We start from the raw sequence: 21,231 nt of genomic DNA, 5'->3' as shown, positions 1-21,231 counted from the left end.
CCCAGATATTTGGTTGTCTTATATGAATTTAATATGAACATAATAGTATTTGTCAGATGGTATCATAGTTTTGAATAATTTTTCAATCTTAAAACTTAATTCTAAAAAAGATTAAATGAGAAAATAGTTAATTCAGAATTAATAGTGGCATTTTCCCTGCAGCACAACAGCCCTCAAAAAGTGGCTTGAATGCACAACTATTAATAATAGATTAATTTTTACACCTTTATTATTCATTTAAGATTAAAAGGTTACCATCATGTAATTAAAATCAAACTTCGGTAGCACTTTTGTGACACACATGTCTATAATTTATTATAAACATACGTGTTTATGTGTAAACATAAACAATGCGTTATAACATGCTTTATAACAATAATCATAACTCAATTTAACACATTTTATAATGACTTAAGAGGTAAAGTATCACACTTCAGAATTGCTAGTCACTCTCTGACTTTTTTTATTTTGTAACAATCATAGTGTATTATAATTCCCTACAAATATTAGTATGGGTTACAGGGTTCATACATAAAGGGTCTGGATGTTATTTCTATGGACTGGTTTTCTTTGATCATTTTATATAATTTTCCCTTCTTTCTCAGTTTCCCTCACCATATGCTGTTCAAATAGGGGGCCTCAAGCCCTCTCCCTTCTCCCCAGCTCATCTGCCATGTGCCTAAAGCAGCAGTGGCCCTCTCATGTCTAGCTCCCAGTGCTCACTTTCACCCCACCATCCCTCCCTTCCTCTGACCCCTCATGCTGCCCCGTCGTCTCTCTGCACCCATCAGACCCCTCTGTCCACACCCCAGTATGTGCCCAATTTTGCCCTCCCTATTCCACTTCTTGTCATGGCCATGTCCCCTGTAGTGCCCCAGCAGCAGGTCAGCCCTCTCACATCTCGACATTAAAAGTACAAACTGACCAAGAATGGACCCAGCAGTTCGCAACAACGATTTTTATGATCCTTACATTCCGTTGATCTGTTGTTTTGGACAATGGAGAGAGGCCACCTGTAAAAGGGACCAAAAGGCCCTACTTCGAAAGGCACACGGGAAGGTGGCTGAGAAGCCTTGGTTGAGGAATCGTCTGTGTGAGGAAATCAGGGATTTCCTCAACCTCGCAGATCAGCTTGATTCCTTCTACCCCAGCCCCTGACCCATTCCTGAGTACTCACCTGAACCTGGGAAGTCCAGAGGGTTTTCAGGCCATGCTAGCCACTGTCATTCGAGCTCCCTGTCCCCCGTTCCTGGTGCCGGGCCGTGACAGCCTCCCATTCCTGGTGCTGGGCCGCGACAGAACCCAGTTCATGCTGCCGGACTGCCAAAGTCCCCCCGTTCCTGCTGCCGGTGCTCGACAGACCCCCATTCCTGCTGCCAGCACACGAAAGACCCCTGTTCCTGCTGCCGGGCTGCGACAGATCCCCGTTCCTGCTCCCTTTGCCTCTCGAGACCCCAGACCCTCAAACCGGCGCCGCATAAACTCAACAGGCCGGCCAACATTGCCGACTTCTTCTGTCGAAAGTACTGGCTTTTCTGTTTCATGCAAATCCACCCAGTACAAAACAGAGATACGTTGATGCAAAAATATTTTTTTTGCAAAAGTATGAGAAATGCTATGTGGCGGCCGTTACGTACTTCAAATCTTTGCCATATTTTGTCATTTTACGAAGCGGAAAATAATGCTGAAAACAGTAGATCCTGCTCAGCAGGTATCATTTACCAGGGAGGAGTTGGGGTAATCGAGTGATACGAAGAAAATGAAGCAAAACAAGGCGATACGGAAATAGGCGGATATAGACGGAAAAAGACAAAGGGAGACGGCGATTGAAGGAAAGTGACAGACAAACAATAGTTTAGATACATTTAGTATTGGTCCGAATACAAGATACAACTGCATATTTCAGTGTGGCTTTTTATTGTGACAGCCTAAGGATAAGGATATATATGATGCAATAATCATGCTGTCTCATCAGCATCTTGATGTGCCACACCTGTGAAGTGGAGGGATTATCTCAGCAAAGGAGAAGTGCTCACTAACACAGATTTGAACACATTTGTGAACAATATTTGAGAGAAATAGGCCTTATGTGTATATAGAAAAAGTTTTAGATCTTTGATTTCAGCTCATGAAAAATGGGAGCAAAAACCAAATAACTTCGAGGGAATGAGGGAAAACGCCTCTGGATACACCTGCTATTTATTCATACAATTTGTATTTAGGTTCATGCTACCTCAATCAAACTTTCACATTATCATATTGACATCCCATGTATATATTTTCTAGCTTTCAAAATGTTTCATTGTGCATGTTTGTGTCACCCATAGTAAAAATAATATCATTTTCAAAATCAGTTTTTACGTTTTTAGTGTGGTTTTGGGTCCAATGTGTTCATATAGTATGTCAACATGAAAAAATAACTATCAGGTTATATAGCTGAGCTTGTGCTGAAAAAGAAGATACCAAACATTGGCAAAATTAGCCCCGTACTCCAGAGGGTTAATATCATACAATATTAATTGTGTACTTTTTTACAACAGTGCATAGGGACCATATAAAGCCAACATTTCTTTGTGTATCTCTTTAATGTTTTCAAATCAATGTTTCTCTGAGTTTGCATAAAAAGCTCTGTTCCATTTGATTCCCGGTAGTATGTAGAGGAGGAAAGTGGGCGGAAATGTGTTTGTGTGTGAGTGCAAGTAAGGGGATGTTGTAACAAGAGACAGAGAAAGCGGAGTTTGACCTGAAAAAAATCATGTACACATCGTGCTGTCCTTGTCTGTGTAAGTATAAAAGACAGTTTCAGCTGCTTGCGTTGCATTCTGGTGGGAGCCATCATGGAGAGAGCTGTGGTGCAAATCACCCTCTTTGGGCTGCTGCTGGCTTTGGCTACCACACTACCAAACAAGGTAAGGACATAAAAAAGGATAGGTTACGATAAAACTCTAGAGAATTATTGTGAGTTAACAATGCCATACCCTGACAAAAACATGTTATTGTGTGTGAATTTGTATTACACACAGTAAACATTAGTCACATTGGAGGGATTTTGAACATAAAAAGCTGTTCCCTGTGATGTTAATTATTAAATCTTATTGTAAAGACATGAGGTTAAGGAGTTTTGCGAGTGATGTGTAATGAAAACTAGATAAAAATGAACAAATATGGTTGGTTTCTGCAGTTTGACCAACAAGATTGCCCTTATTCCACCCACATTTAGTTTTTCACCATCTGATCTTTGGTCAGCTGGTCATCAGCCAGTGAGATTGACTAATCCATTTACTTCATTGTGAAATGTTCCTCCTCCTGTATTTGTTCAGGACAATTGGGATATATACAGCTTTCACATCAACTCCACGGTGACCAGTCGTTATGCAACCACTGTCATCTCAAGCCGCATGGCCAATCGTATGGACGAGTCAAAGGAAATAGAATTCCACGTCCGGATTCCCAAGAATGCCTTCATCAGTAAATTTAGAATGTGTGTGTGATGCAACAATTTATATTTACAGGAATTTGCACATAAATGATTGTACACTAAAGAATCGTGAAAATAATTCACAGGCTACTCAGGAGTATGTATACAAACAAAGACATTCCCTTGGTCTTCTTCAGGTTTATAGATGGAGAAGTGTACGATGGTGTTGTGAAAGGTAAAGACAAAGCTCAGCAGCAGTACACCGAGGCTGTGTCCCGTGGCCAAAGCGCTGGAATTGTCAGGTATAATGCATCAGTTTATTGCCAGGTCGAACTGTTTTTTTATTTGTATTTGTAGAAGGGCCTTGTGTGTCCTCGGAGGAAGAGGGGATAAGGAAAAGAAAGTCCTCTGTTGTACAAAACTATGTTTATTTTTGTATGTTTGCATTTTTTCTTGCTAAATACAGGCTACTTTAACATCTTCAGGTCTCCAAATTCTTTCAAATTAAACAATCTGAGAAGGAGAAATTCCTCTTTAGTTGAACTACTCACATCTCACACCCGCACTAATGTCAAAACCTGTGATGAGAGGTCATGAGTATAGGCATTGTTTTGTGTTAAGCGCTCAAAAGCCAAAAGGGAGAACCGGTGCTTTATTGATTATCGTCTCCGTTGCAGTTCTGTAGGGAGGACCCTGGAGGAATTTAAGACCTCTGTGACTGTGGCTGCTCACAAAAAGGTCACCTTTGAACTCACATATGAGGAGCTGCTGAAACGCAGGCTTGGCAAGTACGAGCTGCAAATCCACGCTCGACCCATGCAGCCTGTCAAAGACTTCAAGGTATGTCTTTCCTGTTTGCATCTATGAAGGAACATTTTTTTGGGGGAAAACAACTTCCATGGTCAGAACTTCTAACTATTTTATTTTATTTCATTGTGCAAGATTGATGTGTTCATTCACGAGAAATCCGACATCAATTTCATTGAGGTTAAAGGAGGACTAAGCACCAATGTCCTGGCCAATGCCATCACCAAAACACATGCAGACAAAAAGGTACAGCATGCAGTGATTCAAAATGATGTATTTAACTCAAGTGTCATCTTATTCTGAACCATATTTAACTGTACAATACATAATGGAGCCCTAATGTTATCGTACATACGACATTCTGTCCTCATCCTTGTAAACATCTATCATGTATTCATTTTTATATACAGTATATCTCCTGTATATGCACTTTTGCAACAGTTTTCCCTCACTGGTTTGATGCTGCATGTTGTTTTACCAGTAGTGCTCAATGCGATGCAGAGACAATAATGTTGAATTTAATCAAAATAATCTTTTGAAGAATAAAACCTGTTCATCAACGTCCGTGTCTATCAACAGTCCGTAAAACTTGATTCTTCCTGTTTCCAGGCGTGGGTTTATTTTTACCCAACAGAAGACCAGCAGAAAACTTGTGACAGTTGTGGAGAGCAGGGTATGAATGGAGATCTGGTTATTGTTTATGATGTCAAAAGGGACAGCTCCATGGGAGACATCAAGGTACAGCAAGAGTCCGTTATTTTACTTCTATTATTCATTGTTAAAAAAAATACCATGCTTACTTAAATGGATCATTTATCTTCCCCTGACAACCAATCAAATGTTCTTCTTTCTCCCCCCAAGACTTCAGCGGGATACTTTGTTCATCACTTTGCTCCATCTAGTCTTGCCCGCATTTCAAAAAATGTCGTCTTCGTTATTGATCAAAGTGGCTCAATGCACGGCAAAAAAATGCAACAGGTACGGTTTTTAAAGAGTGTGACTTATTGCCACTGACGTCTTTTTAATTTATGTCCGTTAGTTAAGTTAAAGATGACAGAAAGCTTTAATAAATACACAATTTAAGAACACACACGAAACAAATAATATTACATTGTTTCTTACTTGAATAAAAGTCCTAATGTTTGAATGATGTTTTTGCACAGACCCGAACAGCATTAATCCACATCTTGAACGACCTGGCAGAGGATGATCACTTTGGTCTTATCACTTTTGATAGCAGCATTTTTCATTGGAAACGAGAACTTGTTCAGGCCAACAATGAAAACCTAGAGAGCGCCAAGACATTTTCACGGGAAATTAGAGAGAGAGGATGTAAGGTTTTTAACAAATATTTTATGAAGCGATGCAAACATTTGACAGCAGAACAGCAGTAATAAAACAATTTTTATTTAATTTCAGCCACAGACATTAATGGAGCAGTGTTGGAAGGAGCACGTATGCTGAATGCACATCCCAGGGAAGGTTCAGTGTCTATCCTCATACTTCTCACTGATGGAGACCCAAACTCAGGTTACAATAAAACAAACATGCACACAAACCTGAGCAAATAGTTCAAGAAATAATTATAAGAACCCTTTACGACACAGTCCATCAATTTAAATGATCTGACTACAGTCTTTTTTCTCGATACCCTCTCGATAACCGATAAGCAAGAACCCACCCTTGTTGGATTTTGAAGATCATGGACATTTAAATGCAAATAATGTCAACATTATTTACAATTAAGTGTATAAATTAGATTATGTGGACAATAACCCCAACTTTAACTTCTACAAGTCACAGGATAGTTGTTGGATTGGAAAGTGTGAGTAAATTTGACTTTTTTGTCTTTGCAGGGGAGACAAATCTGGAAGTAATCCAGTCAAATGTCAGACATGCTATTGCAAACAAATTCCCTCTCTACTGTCTCGGTTTTGGTTTTGATGTCAAGTTTGAGTTCCTTGAGAAGATGTCACTGCAAAACAATGGTGTGGCACGACGGATTTATGAAGACTCTGACGCTGCCTTACAGCTGAAGGTATTTGAAATCACTTGCTGGCATTAAAAATACTTTGTTTATCATGTGATTTGCTACATTTCCACATAAACAATTGATAATGGTTGGCTGTGTAAAGATAAACATTCTTACATTGTCCATAATGCATTTCAACAGGGTTTCTATGAAGAGGTGGCCACTCCTCTGTTAATAGATGTGACAATGACCTATAATGGTGGGACCAATCTAACTCAGACTAACTTCAGCCAGTATTATAATGGCTCCGAGATTGTGGTGGCCGGTCAGATCACTGACAACAACATTGAAACCTTCACTCCACAAGTTGTGGCCATTTCGGTAAGGAGCGATCCAAACTGCACATTAGCTGTAATCATCTTAAAGGTCTGGTAAAGCCCCTGTGTATACTGATATAATTATTCACTTGGACTATGACAGAGGAGTAGAAAGGTGACGTTTTCTGACACAAACTCCACCGTGGAGTCCACTGGAACAGAGTCTGATGACCACATCCAGAGGGTTTGGGCCTACCTCACAGTCAAACAGCTTCTGGAGAAAGAGTGAGTGTGATGTCGACCATCATTTCACTTTCTTCTTGTTTGTAGTCATTATTTAATGAAGGGCTGCAACGTTCATGTTTGCATGCAATTTCTCGTTTGATCAAAAGTAAAAAATCAACTATTTTGTATTTACAGTACAGTAAAACAGAGCAGATCATCACGTGTGAGAAGCTTAAACCAGAGAATGTTTAGCAACTTTGCTATGACTTTATGATTGAATTGATTATCAACATTGCAGATTATTTTTCTGTCAAGAAATTGACCATTCGCTACGCCCCCTTAGCTACTGTTGCTACATTTCAAGCTTTCCATCTCCACAAGGCACATATGCCATTGGTAACGGTTACCACTCAAACTTCACAGTATAATTTTTGTTACAATAGGCCTTTACACAGAATCAAGCAAAAGTAGACTTTTCATTTGTAGGTGATGACCGTACACTTTGGCAGCAGAAATGACGACATGCCATAGATACTGTAGCTTCTTTACATTAATGCTAAAACTGAAACAATTGGTCAACTATCAACAATCATGTCAGCACAAATATGTTGACAAAAGACAAAAGTTGACAACAGTAATTGGAGTGATATGTGTGTACATTCATTTATTGTAGGGGAAGCCTAGAAACACATCAGGAATAGTATTAAAAGATAACGTTAGCTGTTAAATAACTTTATCTTACTTTACGGTCATGTCAACTCACACGTTTAAAACATGGGTACACAATTTGTGACCACGGAACCTTGGACCACGGAATGAAAAAACATAGGATCCAAAATACTCGACTCCACAAAGTGTCTGACGTACAAACAACAGATCTTTTAATTCAAAGTTTACCCATTAACAATAACCATACACTTGACAAGATTTAACAGCCGAACTGGCACAAGACAAGGGGAGACAGGACTATTTATACATGAGGTAAGGGGACACAGGTGACAACAATCAGGGGCAGAGCAGACGATCACAGAAGCAGGAAAACACACACGACAGGAAGTTAAGTGACCTGGAACGAGAGGGAAAGGTGAGTTTCAAAACAAAACAGGAAGTGAACACAAGACATGACACAAGGGAGGTGAACTCTACAAAATAAAACAGGAAAACAAATCCAGAGTCATGACAATTTGTGACACAGGCTGCTGTTATCTGGACCTGAGAAGGAAAACGTGAAGAAAGAGGCTTTGGAGCTGTCGCTGAAGTACAGCTTTGTGACCCCACTCACATCCATGGTGGTCACCAAGCCTCAGGGCGAGGACACAGATGTGCTCCTTAAACCCAAGGAAGGTGAAGCGGCACCGGACCGGCGGTCTTCTGGAGGGCATGGTCATGTGCATGGTCAAGGCTTTTATCCACCCATTATGGGTCAAGGCGGGCCACGTTCAGGTCCTTCAGCTCGTAGAAAATACAAATGTAAACAAAACATACACAATACAAAATCAAGTGTTCTCTCTTATCCGGGATATGTATTATTCCAGGTAAAACACATCAGCATGATTAACAATTAATAAATTAACAACTGTATCATAATTCCATGTTATCATCTTTTTGCCTTTTACAAAAGCTCACCCGGGAGTTTCAGGTAAGCCAGAGTTACACATCTGCACCGTTCTGTCATGGCAGATAAAACATTGTATTTATTATTTATATATTTTTAAATAGCTGACATAATTTATCATTCATACACCACACATTCTCTTTCATGAGTAAATCTTATCATTCTTAGCATAACAATACATTGTGTTACATTATGTTAAAAAAAAATCTGAAAATAAACTCTGTGGTTATTAAAAGTATTTTAAATACTGAGGGTGGGGGAGGGTACAGGCTAATTTACAAACCATGACTATTTCAAAGTAAATTAACAACTGTATAATAATTCCATGTTATCATCTCTTTCCTTTTAACAGTGATTCATTCTTATGTTCATACTGGAGCCAAAGGTATGACATAGGTACACTTGTGCACTACTCTGATTTGACTACACAAGTGTTTATACTTTTTACTGTAAATAGAGATTTGTACACTTCCTGAGTGACACCCAAGTTATTCTGCATTTATGACAAAGGTGTATCAGTGTCATGATGATCTGATGATTAAATATTTAGTTATTCTCAGTAGTGGGGTCATACAGGTGGTGTACGAGGCCGACCCTGAGCAACTAGCATGAAACTTTCTGTTATGTACTGCGCTACTAGCTACTATAGTTGTAACACATGTATATTCTTTTACAGAAAATGTACATAAAAGATAATAACAGATGTTACATTCTTACATTTTACTGCTCATTTTACAGTAACAAGGATCATCCAACACGACCCAGATCCAAAAGTTTTGAGTTTTCCTGCCGGAGGTAAACATCTTTTTCTCTGCCAGAAATTAATAAAATACAATTAATTATTGGAGGACATATAAAAAAAAACACTGACTTCTTCTATGCCCCTTGACATAAACTTTCCACTAATTTATTTTTATGAAAATACTGAAATCTATATGAAAAAAAACAATAATTTAATTTAGAAATGTTTAACACAATTTTTGTGTGTGAATTCAATGTCAGATTACGCCTGTGGTTAACCGGTGAGGATTAGAATAACGTGTTTATTTAGTGGTTTGTTTTATGGCTGAGGTTAGAAGTCAGATTATTGGTGTCAATTAATGTAATATCCTCTTCATCTAACACAATATCCTCTAAAACCTGGCCATATGAATGTGTATAACTCACTTTGTTTAAATGTATTTACAGTTGGTCCTCCTCCGAATTATGTTTTGACTCAGGACAACAATTTTGCAATGACCCAAGTTTCACCCACCATCGTGCCAGAAAGAGCAACTAATGGTAGAGTATCTCATAGATGTAATTCATGGTATAGTTTGTATAAAAATTAAATAGTAAAATAAGATAATTTTGTTTCTTCAAATCATGTGACAAAAATGTATTTCATACTTTATGTCAGTGCTACACAATCACAGGTGCTTGTACCTTGTAAATTAAATGTTTAATGATACATTTTCACTGATCACCACCACATAAAATTCAATATTTAGATAATCATTATCGATAATGTTTTAATTTTTCTTTAGTTAGTTAAATTGGTGTTTGCCGCAAAATCATTTTTAAGGACAAGTGTTTCCTTCTGCTGTGTGACTCTATGTGTCTCTGTGTTCCTTGTTAGTTCCTCTTTCCCACAGGTTTTTGATCAAAACTGAGAATCTGTCACTTCCACTATGCTTTGATGTCACTGGAGATGTTTGCCTTAAACTACTTCATCATCACAACAGGGGTCAGTAAAGTCCCTCTTTGTGCAATCACTATATCCCATAAATTATTGACAGCCAAGTAAATACACATCTGTTATTTAGACTTTTGCTCTTTATGTGTAAAAGAAAATCCTTCTTCTGTTCTCCTCCGTGTCCGTTATATGGTGTGTTATCTTGATACTTCAAGCTAATATTATTTATGTTGTTGTACTGTTTTTTTTGTACTTTTACTAAAGTGAAGGACCGGTGTACTTGTACTGTGTAAGTGTGATGTTCAGTTACATTTGTTGTATTTTGTTTTAGAGCTGTCTGTGAATGGTCAGCTTGATTCAGTAACATTTGGAGGCTTCCAAAGGATTGTCATCCACTTCAAGACTGACCTAAGTGTTGAGGTTGCAACCAATGAAATCACTGTACGAGAGGGACAGTCAATGTCACGCCACAGTGGACAGACTTACTTTACAAATGGAAGGTAACTTTGCATTGTAATGGCAGGAATCACGCTACGATCATACTCACTCTCAGTGCTTATGTGTGAAGAGTTAGGTTTTCATGTTTGGCCTAAGGTCGCATCAGAGCGGCAGAAAGGATCAATACCACTCTAGACATGAGAGTGCTATCAATCTTCTCCTCTAACTCTAAAAAAATAATAATCTGCATTGTTCTTAAAATATTGAACTTTTCCAATATTTAATTTGAATATTTAATATTCAATAATATATGCAAACAAGTCCAAAAGCAGATTAAGACGAGGTGCATATTTTCTAGATTGACAGTGATTAGGCGGGACCAGGAAATCGATGTTTCATCTGGAGACACACGCATAGTCATCTTAATTCATGTGAAGGATGGCGAAGAATTCCTCTGGCCGGTTTTAAGACAGCAGCCATCAGACAACACTGAAGGAATTCTAGGTGGGTGAAAATGGTCGATTTATTTGTACGATTTAATATCAGTTCAAGCACATATTGAGTCAATGTTTTCACCCAACTGTGGTGGTTGATGGAGAAATTGTTCATTAAAAGAGACAAACATTTTGTGCTGTGTCTCTTTAAATGCCAGCTTTTCAGTGTCATTGCTTTATTGTTTGTCCTCTTTGTGTCCAGCTCTAAAGCCAGCAGTGTATGAGGAGGTGCAACAAACTCCCTCCACAAAACTTAAGATCAAAGACCTGGAGATTGACGTTACCAGGTACATTCTAGGTGGTTTAAAATAGAAAGCTAATTGAAAGCGTTTTAATTATTATCACTCATTATTTTTGTCTTTCTTTTGTAGGGCCAATGCTGTTGACTACAGTATTGTCTCTCCCCCGACAATTGACTGCTGGCTCATGTCTGCTGAGTTTGCCCTGCAGAGAAGCTTGGATGACTTCATTGCTACACAACTGTAACTGGGAACCGTGTCGAATCACTTGCAAAGATTTCATTTAAAAGAAAAATAAGTCAAGCACAAGCTGATTCATTATGGATAAAGTCTTTCCACCTGTTACTAACATACACAAATAAATAATAACCCAGATATTTGGTTGTCTTATATGAATTTAATATGAACATAATAGTATTTGTCAGATGGTATCATAGTTTTGAATAACTTTTCAATCTTAAAACTTAATTCTAAAAAAGATTAAATGAGAAAATAGTTCATTCAGAATTTATAGTGGCATTTTCCCTGCAGCACAACAGCCCTCAAAAAGTGGCTTGAATGCACAACTATTAATAATAGATTCATTTTTACACCTTTATTATTAATTTAAGATTAAAAGGTTACCATCATGTAATTAAAATCAAACTTCGGTAGCACTTTTATGACACACATGTCTATAATTTATTATAAACATACGTGTTTATGTGTAAACATAAACAATGCGTTATAACATGCTTTATAACAATAATCATAACTCAATTTAACGCATTTTATAATGACTTAAGAGGTAAAGTATCACACTTGCTAGTCACTCTCTGACTTTTTTTAATTTTGTAACAATCATAGTGTATTATAATTCCCTTGTTTTACTTAAACCAAACAATGACAACTTAAAGTGACTTAAAACCAGCTTGTATTGTATTACAACAGTGATTATAATGCAAAGCAATATTCACTTGAAAGTTCACCAAAGTTCAACTCCATACCGAAGCAGAATGCAAATTTGCTTGGCTGGAAGCGAAATGTGTTTTCTCCCCTTCGCTTGAATAGAATGGAAGTGAACGGGAGGCAAATCTTTATTTTGAGCATGTGTGACCGTGGCTTTAGAAACATTAAACTATGTTAGAGAATTTGTAAAAAACATCCTACAATTGTCAGTATGGGTTACAGGGTTCATACATTAAGGGCCTGTCTGGATGTTATTTCTATCGACTGCTTGTCTTTGTTCATTTTATATAATTGTCCCTTCTTTCTCAGTTTCCCTCACCATATGCATTCAAATAGGGGGCCTCAAGCCCTCTCGCTTCTCCCCAGCTCCTCTGCCATGTGCCTACAGCAGCAGTGGCCCTCTCATGTCTAGCTCCTACTACTCACTTTCACCCCACCATCCCTCCCTTCCTCTGACCCCTCATGCTGCCCCGTCCTCTCTCTGCACCCCTAAGACCCCTCTGTCCACACCCCAGCACGTGCCAAATTTTGCACTCCCTATTCACCCTTCTTGCCATGGCCATGTCCCCTGCAGTGCCCCAGCAGCAGGTCAGCCCTCTCACATCCCAACATAACAGTACAAACTGACCAAGAATGGACCCAGCAGTTCGCAACAACGATTTTTATGATCCTTACATTCCGTTGATCTGTTGTTTTGGGCAATGGAGAGAGGCCACCTCTCCCTGTAAGAGGGACCAACAGGCCCTACTTCGAAAGGCCCACGGGAAGGTGGCTGAGAATCCTTGGTTGAGGAATCTTCTGCCTGCAGCAGGGAGATAAGAGTAGACCAGAGGTTTACTACTCTTCAAAATTAGACCCAGTAGATAAAGCAATGCCTGACTGCACATAAGGAGTGATTGCAGCTTCAATGGCAGGTCAGGCCTCTGCATCAAGTGTTATTCAGGCCATTGACTTTAACAGTAACACATGGAGTGTCAGTTTTGTTGGTAGAGAGCAAAATCACCGGCAAGGCACCAGGCATGCTGTGTTGTTTTCACAACCGCACCTAACTATAGAATAATGTACAACTTTGATCCATCTACATTATTACCAACAGCTGAAGATGGAGAACCACATGACTGAACGACAGAGACGGACAAGAAATTTCACCAAGACCAGACTTGACTGACATTCACTAAGAGGAATCAGCGATAGAAATGTTTGACGAATAATATAAATGTGACAAGATTTCTGTAGTGACAGACCGACGTATTAAAAACAGAAGCTCTACCTAATCATCTGTCAGCATAGGAGCAGAATTGATAGCATTGACAGAGACATGCAGATTAAAGAAAGACAAAGTTGTAAATATCTACACAGACAGTAACTATGCATTTTCAACATTACATGTGTTTGCTCAACAGGGACAGAATAGAGGTATGGTAACATTAACAAACATATTAAACATAACACTAATATAAGATTTATTGAAGGCAGTACAGCTACCAAAGTATATTGCTTTATATAAAGGCACAACACATACGATAAGAACTGATCCAGTTTCAGTAGGCAATAATAGGTAAATGAGAAGACAAAACACACCAGAACACAAGACCGAGATATTGAAAGAGAAGCAGAATGCAGCTACAAAGCAAGAAAAAGCAGTTTGGACTAAGAATAATTGTATACAAGACAGACTACTTTTGAAAGAGTACTTGATCAGAGAAGACATTAGTGCTACCAAGAAGCTTATACCAATGCAGGAGTGTAGGAGAGGACCCAAAAGCAGTTCAGCAGACGGTATTATAACAAAAAGTGAGCCTTTAATAAAACAAAGCTGAATCAAAAATACACACACATATACACACACACATATACACACACACATATACACACACACATATACACACACAGACACTAAATGAGGGAACGAGACACAGCTGGGAGAGAAAGGCAAACACGCAGGAGGAAACTAATGAATGTAACGAGACACACCTGGGGGAGAAAGGCAAAAACACAAGGGCAGGAAGTAGAAACAACAGAGAACAGGTAATTAACAAAATAAAACAGGAAGTACAAACACAACACAAAACATCTAACGAACAGGCAGATTGTTACAGGGCCGTCAGGGCCAGCAATGCATTCTCTGCTGGCCTAAACATCATCAGAATATACATTTAATTTTTATATATTTTTTCCACAAATATATGTTAAATTATTCCCCATTGTGTATTCTCTTCATTTCATAGCTTTCCTCTTGGTTGCAGCTGCTTCCAGCGTCAGATCGAGATTTGGAGGGCTGGCGTTTATCCAATCATATTTTAGCCATAATGTGTTGCCAGGGTCAAAGAAATCTGCCCTTAGGCCTTCAGAATCAACAGTGCGGGCGTCTGTCGCTTAAAGTGAACGGAGACAAAACTGTGGCGTTAACCAATCAGATTTTGAGTTGGGGACACTGGGGCCAGCTAGCAGGCGTACGATAACGTCAGCACGTCCACGTCTTTTGATTGGATACGCAATATTGAGAGGCAGAGCTATGCAGAGCTAGCTGGACCAGCTCAGCGTCCTGGTGGCGCGCATCGTAAAGGAAATGTGCGCCTCTTTCGTTAGATGCGTCACTTCCCTTGGTTTGTTTTTTCAAAATAAAATGTATTTCCAAAATAATATTTATTATTTATTGTACAGAAAAAAATACAAAAAAACATACAAATATTAGAAAAAAATGTCTTTATACTTCACTTACTCTGTGTGATTACTACTAACAGGGAATATGGGTATATAATAGTTATTTATAAATAGATACAAATAATATTTATTAATACACATTATAAGATGTACAGTACATGTACATATTGCACAGTTGGTGTACGCCTGGTGTTACTCTTAGACAAACCTGTCTAATAAATTAAGTTTTTATCCTTTTTATCTGAAATTTGGTGGTGATAACTTGATAACACTTGGTTCTACATTTCTATTGTGTATTTCAGCTCGGGACTACCAGCTATACCCATCTTCAGACATCTTTTTCAACAAAGAAATTCTGGCGGAGTGTATTTTCTTCAAATTCAGTATATTCAGACCACTATTACTCAGTGCCAGAAGCACTTGGAGTGATTATTCACTGTTTTGCAAGAACAATAAGAGAGTTATCTTTTGAATGAGACCAAAATCATGCCGCTGGTGCAAATGGTTGAAGAGCAGCTTTCAATTCACTTTAAGTATGTCGTTTGTAGGTATTTTCGGGTAAATTCGCCCACTTCCGATGTGGAATAATTCAGGTAGGACTGTGTAGGACATCACTGAAGGCCTAGGTGTGAAATGCACGGCCCGCCACTGGTATTGAGACACGGTATTTCACCATGTCTCAAAAGGAGGGAGTATTATATTAATAGAGTATATTCATAGCATTTGACTCCAGAATATCCGTTATAAGCACATCTGCATGGATTTTATTGAATTAAAAAAATATGAAGGAAATAAATATTGTTTGACAATAGACATAGACATATAAATTGGGTTGAATTATTTTCAACACATATAGTATACGCTATGACAGTAGCTAAAGTGTTTTCAGCTAAATGAACTGTAAAATAAGGTAATGTTAGTAAAGGATAATAATAATAATAATAATAATAATAATAATAATAATAATAATAATAATAATAATAATGATAATAATGATAATAATAAGAATAAGCTTTATGTAAGAATTGCAGCCCTAAGTGCTTCACTGCAAAGACATAAAACATTAGACAGAATAAGAGCATTTACGGTACAATAATCACAGTGTTGATGTAAATAAGTGTGAAAGACAAATGGTATAAAATAGCATTGGAAATCATGCCAAGTTTCCCTATCTGTGCTTGACTATCTATCCGAGCCATATTTTGAAATATACCATGATTTGGGATACAAGAAATAATATTTAGTGATAATGAGACACATTTTTAAAATGATATCATCAAAATATTAACAACAATGTTTGGTGTACAAGGAAAAGCTGGATGAAGTGCTTAGCACCAGTAATATTAAAAATGCACATTTTGCAAGAGGCTTATCGCCATTTGAGTTGATTTACATTCCAGCTATGAGAGAACTTATGGACAAACAATCGCATCCAGAAGTAGACATAGAAGAAGAAATGTCATAACTGTTAACAAGAAACAGATTTTACGAAATTTGTTGTGTCACATACAGAGAACTCGAAGAGAGGAGTCCAGTGAAACCGGGAGATTGGTGTCCTAAAAGATGATCAAAAGGAAGGACTAGCATTCTCCAAGATGGGATGGACTGTTTCAAATCCTATTGACCCACAGCAGTCCGAGTTAAAGAGAGAGCATCCTGGAGACACCAGACACACTGTAAATGGTAAATATATCACCACTCCTGTGATAGACACTGACTTCATAAAAGCAGAAACTGGACCTCTTCGTGGTGAAGTCTGACTACACAAGGAGGTGGTACCCCTAGGGGCGCTTGTCTCACCATCAGTGAAGAATCAACAACCCAAAGTTTTAGAAGAGGACTGTGAAACGGAGGTCAGAGTCATCACAGGAGGGCGAGCATAGTCCTGTACACCTGAGACTCAGAAACAAGCAGTCAACATCGTTAGATCATCAAAATCAAATCAGATCATGTTGCGATGGTGTTCCCACTCATCTGATGAGAAACATGGAACCTAAAAGAACATCACAGTTAGTAGAGACTGCACAACCACATCAAATTTGATTTCTGTGACGTAATAATCTGTCCCTCTTCTCTAACAATATGCAAAACAGATCAGGTGGGCAGAGGAGCACATCTGCCTCACGGAGAGGAGTGACATGTAAGAAAATAAATGATTCATCGCATCCCAGAGATTAGAGACTGTTTGTTTTAAGCAGCTGAGGTTTTAGGAGCAGGTCCACAAGGACACTTTAGGATAAAGGTAGAAAACAAGAAGACTGCAATCTCAAAGCAGTCAGTAGGAAAGGATATAAAGTTATTACAGAAAGAAATAGAATAGCATGGAGATAGGATATGTAGAGAATAATATGTGGCTTGACTGGAAACTGTATACCGCTAGCTCAGTAAAGATATTGTGTGTGTGTGTGTGTGTGTGTGTGTGTGTGTGTGTGTGTGTGTGTGTGTGTGTGTGTGTGTGTATGTGTGTGTGTGTGTGTGTGTGTGTGTGTGTGTGTGTGTGTGTGTGTGTGTGTGTGTGTGTGTGTGTGTGTGTGTGTGTGTGCACCAGCCAGGCCCCTCCTTGCTTTAAAGCCCAGTCCCATTTCTATTCGGACAAATAACAGTAAACCTTTCTGTTAACAATGATGCACAGTGTAACAGAACCACTCAGCCCAATTTGCAAAAATCTCCTTAAGAGATATTCAACTCACAGAACCAATAGCACAAGACAGAAATATGTGCATTGATGACACTGGTCGAGCATTTCTATGTTTGGCCCATAACAGGTCAAACTCTTGTGAGTTTGAACTCGGTTGAAGAGAAACACAGCACCTGGGGAGAGCTTCAGCTCCACAGCATACAAGGGAGGCAGTTAAGGGGCAAGCTGAACAACAAGCAGCTTCCAGATTATTGACATGATACATTGTCTTTAGACATGCTCCTAGCAGAAAAAGGAGGTGTGTGTGCCAAGAATTAGCAGAGAATTCAGGAGTAGAGAATTAGTCTGGTGATGCTATGGAAAGATGGTTCGGGAAATGGAAAGTTCTCATGTCACTGGTATCTTCAGAATTAATAGCTATATTAATTTGTACATTATCTCCACTGTTTATATTTTGTAAATATTTATGCAATTTTTATATTTATGCACCAGCTAACCCAGAGCAAATTCTTTTGTAGGTGAAAACCTACATGGCAAGAAAAAATTATTCTGATTCGGAATAGTCACCATATGTGGATGTTGTTTTATACCATGAATTAGAAGCCTTATGACAAAATGGATTGATTCCACAATAACAAAACAAATGTACACGAGTACCAGCCCCTCTCCATAGATTTATGCAATTTGATAGAACTAGCCTGATGACACAACAGAACAGAATTGCATTAGACATGTAAGCTGAAAAAGGGGATGTCTTTAAATGGTTTGGATCTGTGTGTTGTACTTCCATCCCAAATAACACTGCCCCAGACGGATTCATTACCAGAGCTTTGGAAGGACTCATCGATAGGCATATTAATACTGTGTGGATGCTGCTGCATCCCGTGAATCTGCACTAATAGACTGACCACCACTGCCCTAACCAAAGAATCAGGAGTGATGAGAGGGTGTGACTAAAAAAGTTTAAAGCTTAACATTTAGAATGTTTTATTTTTTGTTTTTGTTTTGTTCTATTTATACTCTATTGATTTATACACTAAATTAATTTCTATACTAAATTGATGATTTTATACTGAAGCTGAATATTCTGCACGAAAGTGGATTTTTATATTAAAATTATATTTTATATTGCAGTATTGTGTATAAGTGTTGCACTGAAGACATGTCAACTATACTAAAGATTGTTTTTGATGATATGGTATACTTTGTGATTGTATTTGTATACCAAAGTTGTTGGTTGGACCAAAGTGAATTTGCATCTCAGTTATTAAAGTGCTTGATATATCAATAGTATTATACACACCATAAATTGTGTGTAAGGAGGGAATTTGTGATATAATTAACTAATAAATGTATTATCTTGTGTAATAACTGACAAATGCACGTATTTACATAGATAATGTGAAGAAATGTTAGGTACTATATATATTAAATAAAGCTCATATTTAGACTTGTAAGAAGCTCAACTCACTCATAACTGTCTTATCATATCAGGGATAATTGTGACTCATTATGAGTGCGCCCCCCTGGCAGAGTCGTTTGAAGACGTGATGATGTGACGTGATGACGACAGACCTCAAAGACCGGAAATTAAATAAAGACGGATGTAACCAGGAGGCGGGACGTTTTTCTGTGGAGCAGAGGAGAGAGAGGCTGCAAAACAGGAACGTCTCTCAGCTGAGAATATGTTCCATGCTTGACTTATATCGATTTAACTACAAGTTTTCTGTATTGATTCGACATTCAAGCTCCGATTTCTTCAACTTCTCCCTCAACAATAGTTAGATAGATTTAGTATTGGTCCGAATACAAGATACAACTGCATATTTCAGAGTGGCCTTTTATTGTGACAGCCTAAGGATAAGGATATATATGATGCAATAATCATGCTGTCTGATCAGCATTTTGATGTGCCACATCTGTGAGGTGGATGGATTATCTCAGCAAAGGAGAAGTGCTCACTAACACAGATTTAAACACATTTGTGAACAATATTTGAGAGAAATAGGCCTTATGTGTATTTAGAAAAACTCTTAGATCTTTGATTTCAGCTCATGAAAAATGGGAGCAAAAACCAAACAACTTTGAGGGAATGAGGGAAAACGCCTCTGGATACACCTGCTATTTATTCATACAATTTGTATTTAGGTTCATGCTACCTCAATCAAACTTTTACATTATCATATTGACATCCCATGTATATATTTCTAGCTTTCAAAATGTTTCGTTGTGCATGTTTGTGTCACCCATAGTAAAAATAATATCATTTTCAAAATCTGTTTTTACGTTTTTAGTGTGGTTTTGGGTCCGATGTGTTCATATAGTATGTCAACATGAAAAAATAACTATCAGGTTATATAGGTTTTTATGCTGAAAAAGAAGATACCAAACATTGACATGCTAAACATTTCTTAATGGGGTTTCCATCCATCCATCGTCTACCGCTTATCCGGGATCAGGTCGCGGGGGCAGCAGCTCCAGTAAGGAACCCCAATCTTCCCTTCTCCGGGCCACATCCTCCAGCTCTGACTGGGGGATCCAGAGGCGTTCCCAGGCCAGTGAGGCGATATAATCTCTCCACCGAGTCCTGGGTCTTCCCCAGGGTCTCCTCCCAGCTGGACGTGCCTGGAACTCCTCTCTAGGGAGGCGCCCAGGTGGCATCCTTACTAGATGCCCGAACCACCTCAACTGGCTCCTTTCAACGTAAAGGAGCAGCGGCTCTACTCCGAGTCTCTCACGGATGGCTGAGCTTCTCACCCTATCTCTAAGGGAGACGCCAGCCACCCGTCTGAGAAAACCCATTTCGGCCACTTGTACCCGTGATCTCGACCGGTATATTGAGAGCTTTGCCTTCTGGCTCAGCTCTCTTTTCGTCACAACGGTGCGGTAAAGTGACTGTAATACCGCCCCCGCTGCTCCGATTCTCCAGCCAATCTCTCGCTCCATCGTCCCCTCACTCACGAACAAGACCCCGAGATACTTGAACTCCTTCACTTAGGGTAATGGCTCATTCTCTACCCGGAGTAGGCAATCCACCGGTTTCCTGCTGAGAGCCATGGCCTCAGATTTTGAGGTGCTGATCCTCATCCCAACCTCTTCACACTCGGCTGCGAACCGATCCAGTGACTGTTGAAGGTCACAGACCGATGATGCCATAAGGACCACATCATCTGCAAAGAGCAGCGATGAGATCCTCAGGTCACCGAACTGCAACCCCTCTCCTCCACGACTACGCCTCGATATCCTATCCATGAAAATCACGAACAGGATTGGTGATAAAGCGTAGCCCTGGCGGAGGCCAACATTCACTGGAAACGAGTCCGACTTACTGCCGAGTATCCGGACACAACTCTCGCTTTGGGCGTACAGGGATTGGATGGCCCTCAAAAGTGACCCCCTCACCCCATACTCCTGCAGCACCTCCCATAGTGTCACCCGGGGGATCCGATCATATGCCTACTCCAGATCCACAAAACACATGTAGACCGGATGGGCGTACTCCCAGGCCCCCTCCAGGATCCTTGCGAGAGTAAAGAGTTGGTCCGTTGTTCCACGACCAGGACGGAATCCGCATTGTTCCTCTTCCGGGCAGGGTCTCTCCTTTCCTTTCCTTTTCTTTCATGAAGTCGTTTTTGAACCATTAATAGTCTGGCCCCTCGCCTGAGACCAATTTGCCTTGGGAGACCCTACCAGGAGTACTAGGCTCCAGACAACACAGCTCTTAGGTTCATAGGGACACACAAACCTCTCCACCACGATAAGGTGATGGTTCCCAGAGAGG

The 21,231-nt window shown here is 39.2% G+C and overlaps 1 protein-coding gene across 2 annotated transcripts; it reads left to right on the top strand.

Moving 5' to 3' along the window:
* The first annotated feature begins 2,826 nt into the window (after window positions 1-2,826).
* Window positions 2,827-11,568, top strand: LOC115008069 (inter-alpha-trypsin inhibitor heavy chain H3-like). Of its 2 annotated transcripts, XM_029431346.1 has the most exons (22): window positions 2,827-2,909; window positions 3,321-3,481; window positions 3,616-3,720; window positions 4,096-4,258; window positions 4,361-4,471; window positions 4,835-4,963; window positions 5,087-5,203; window positions 5,389-5,557; window positions 5,645-5,755; window positions 6,082-6,263; window positions 6,399-6,578; window positions 6,678-6,799; window positions 7,935-8,209; window positions 8,361-8,378; window positions 8,707-8,739; window positions 9,093-9,149; window positions 9,543-9,635; window positions 9,973-10,080; window positions 10,361-10,529; window positions 10,826-10,971; window positions 11,164-11,248; window positions 11,333-11,568. In XM_029431346.1, exons 1-22 carry the CDS (start codon window positions 2,838-2,840, stop codon window positions 11,445-11,447), a joined length of 2,721 nt encoding a protein of 906 aa, XP_029287206.1. In that variant the 5' UTR covers window positions 2,827-2,837; the 3' UTR covers window positions 11,448-11,568. The 2 variants fall into 2 exon arrangements, with proteins under 2 accessions (XP_029287206.1, XP_029287207.1); XM_029431347.1 differs by lacking the exon at window positions 7,935-8,209 and having other exon boundaries at window positions 8,707-8,750.
* The last annotated feature ends 9,663 nt before the right edge of the window (window positions 11,569-21,231 follow it).

The sequence above is a fragment of the Cottoperca gobio genome, chromosome 5 (assembly GCF_900634415.1).
Source record: "Cottoperca gobio chromosome 5, fCotGob3.1, whole genome shotgun sequence".
Classification (NCBI taxonomy): domain Eukaryota; kingdom Metazoa; phylum Chordata; class Actinopteri; order Perciformes; family Bovichtidae; genus Cottoperca; species Cottoperca gobio.
Note: the sequence above shows the minus strand (reverse complement) of the source record. Positions and strands in the feature narration are given on the sequence as shown.

Bases quoted from the DNA above. Each gene is read 5' to 3' on its own strand.
- LOC115008069 (XM_029431346.1), top strand. From the start codon at position 2,838: ATGGAGAGAGCTGTGGTGCAAATCACCCTCTTTGGGCTGCTGCTGGCT. The intron at 2,910-3,320 runs GTAAGGACATAA...GTATTTGTTCAG, and splicing joins CTACCACACTACCAAACAAG to GACAATTGGGATATATACAG. The intron at 10,530-10,825 runs GTAACTTTGCAT...CATATTTTCTAG, and splicing joins ACTTACTTTACAAATGGAAG to ATTGACAGTGATTAGGCGGG.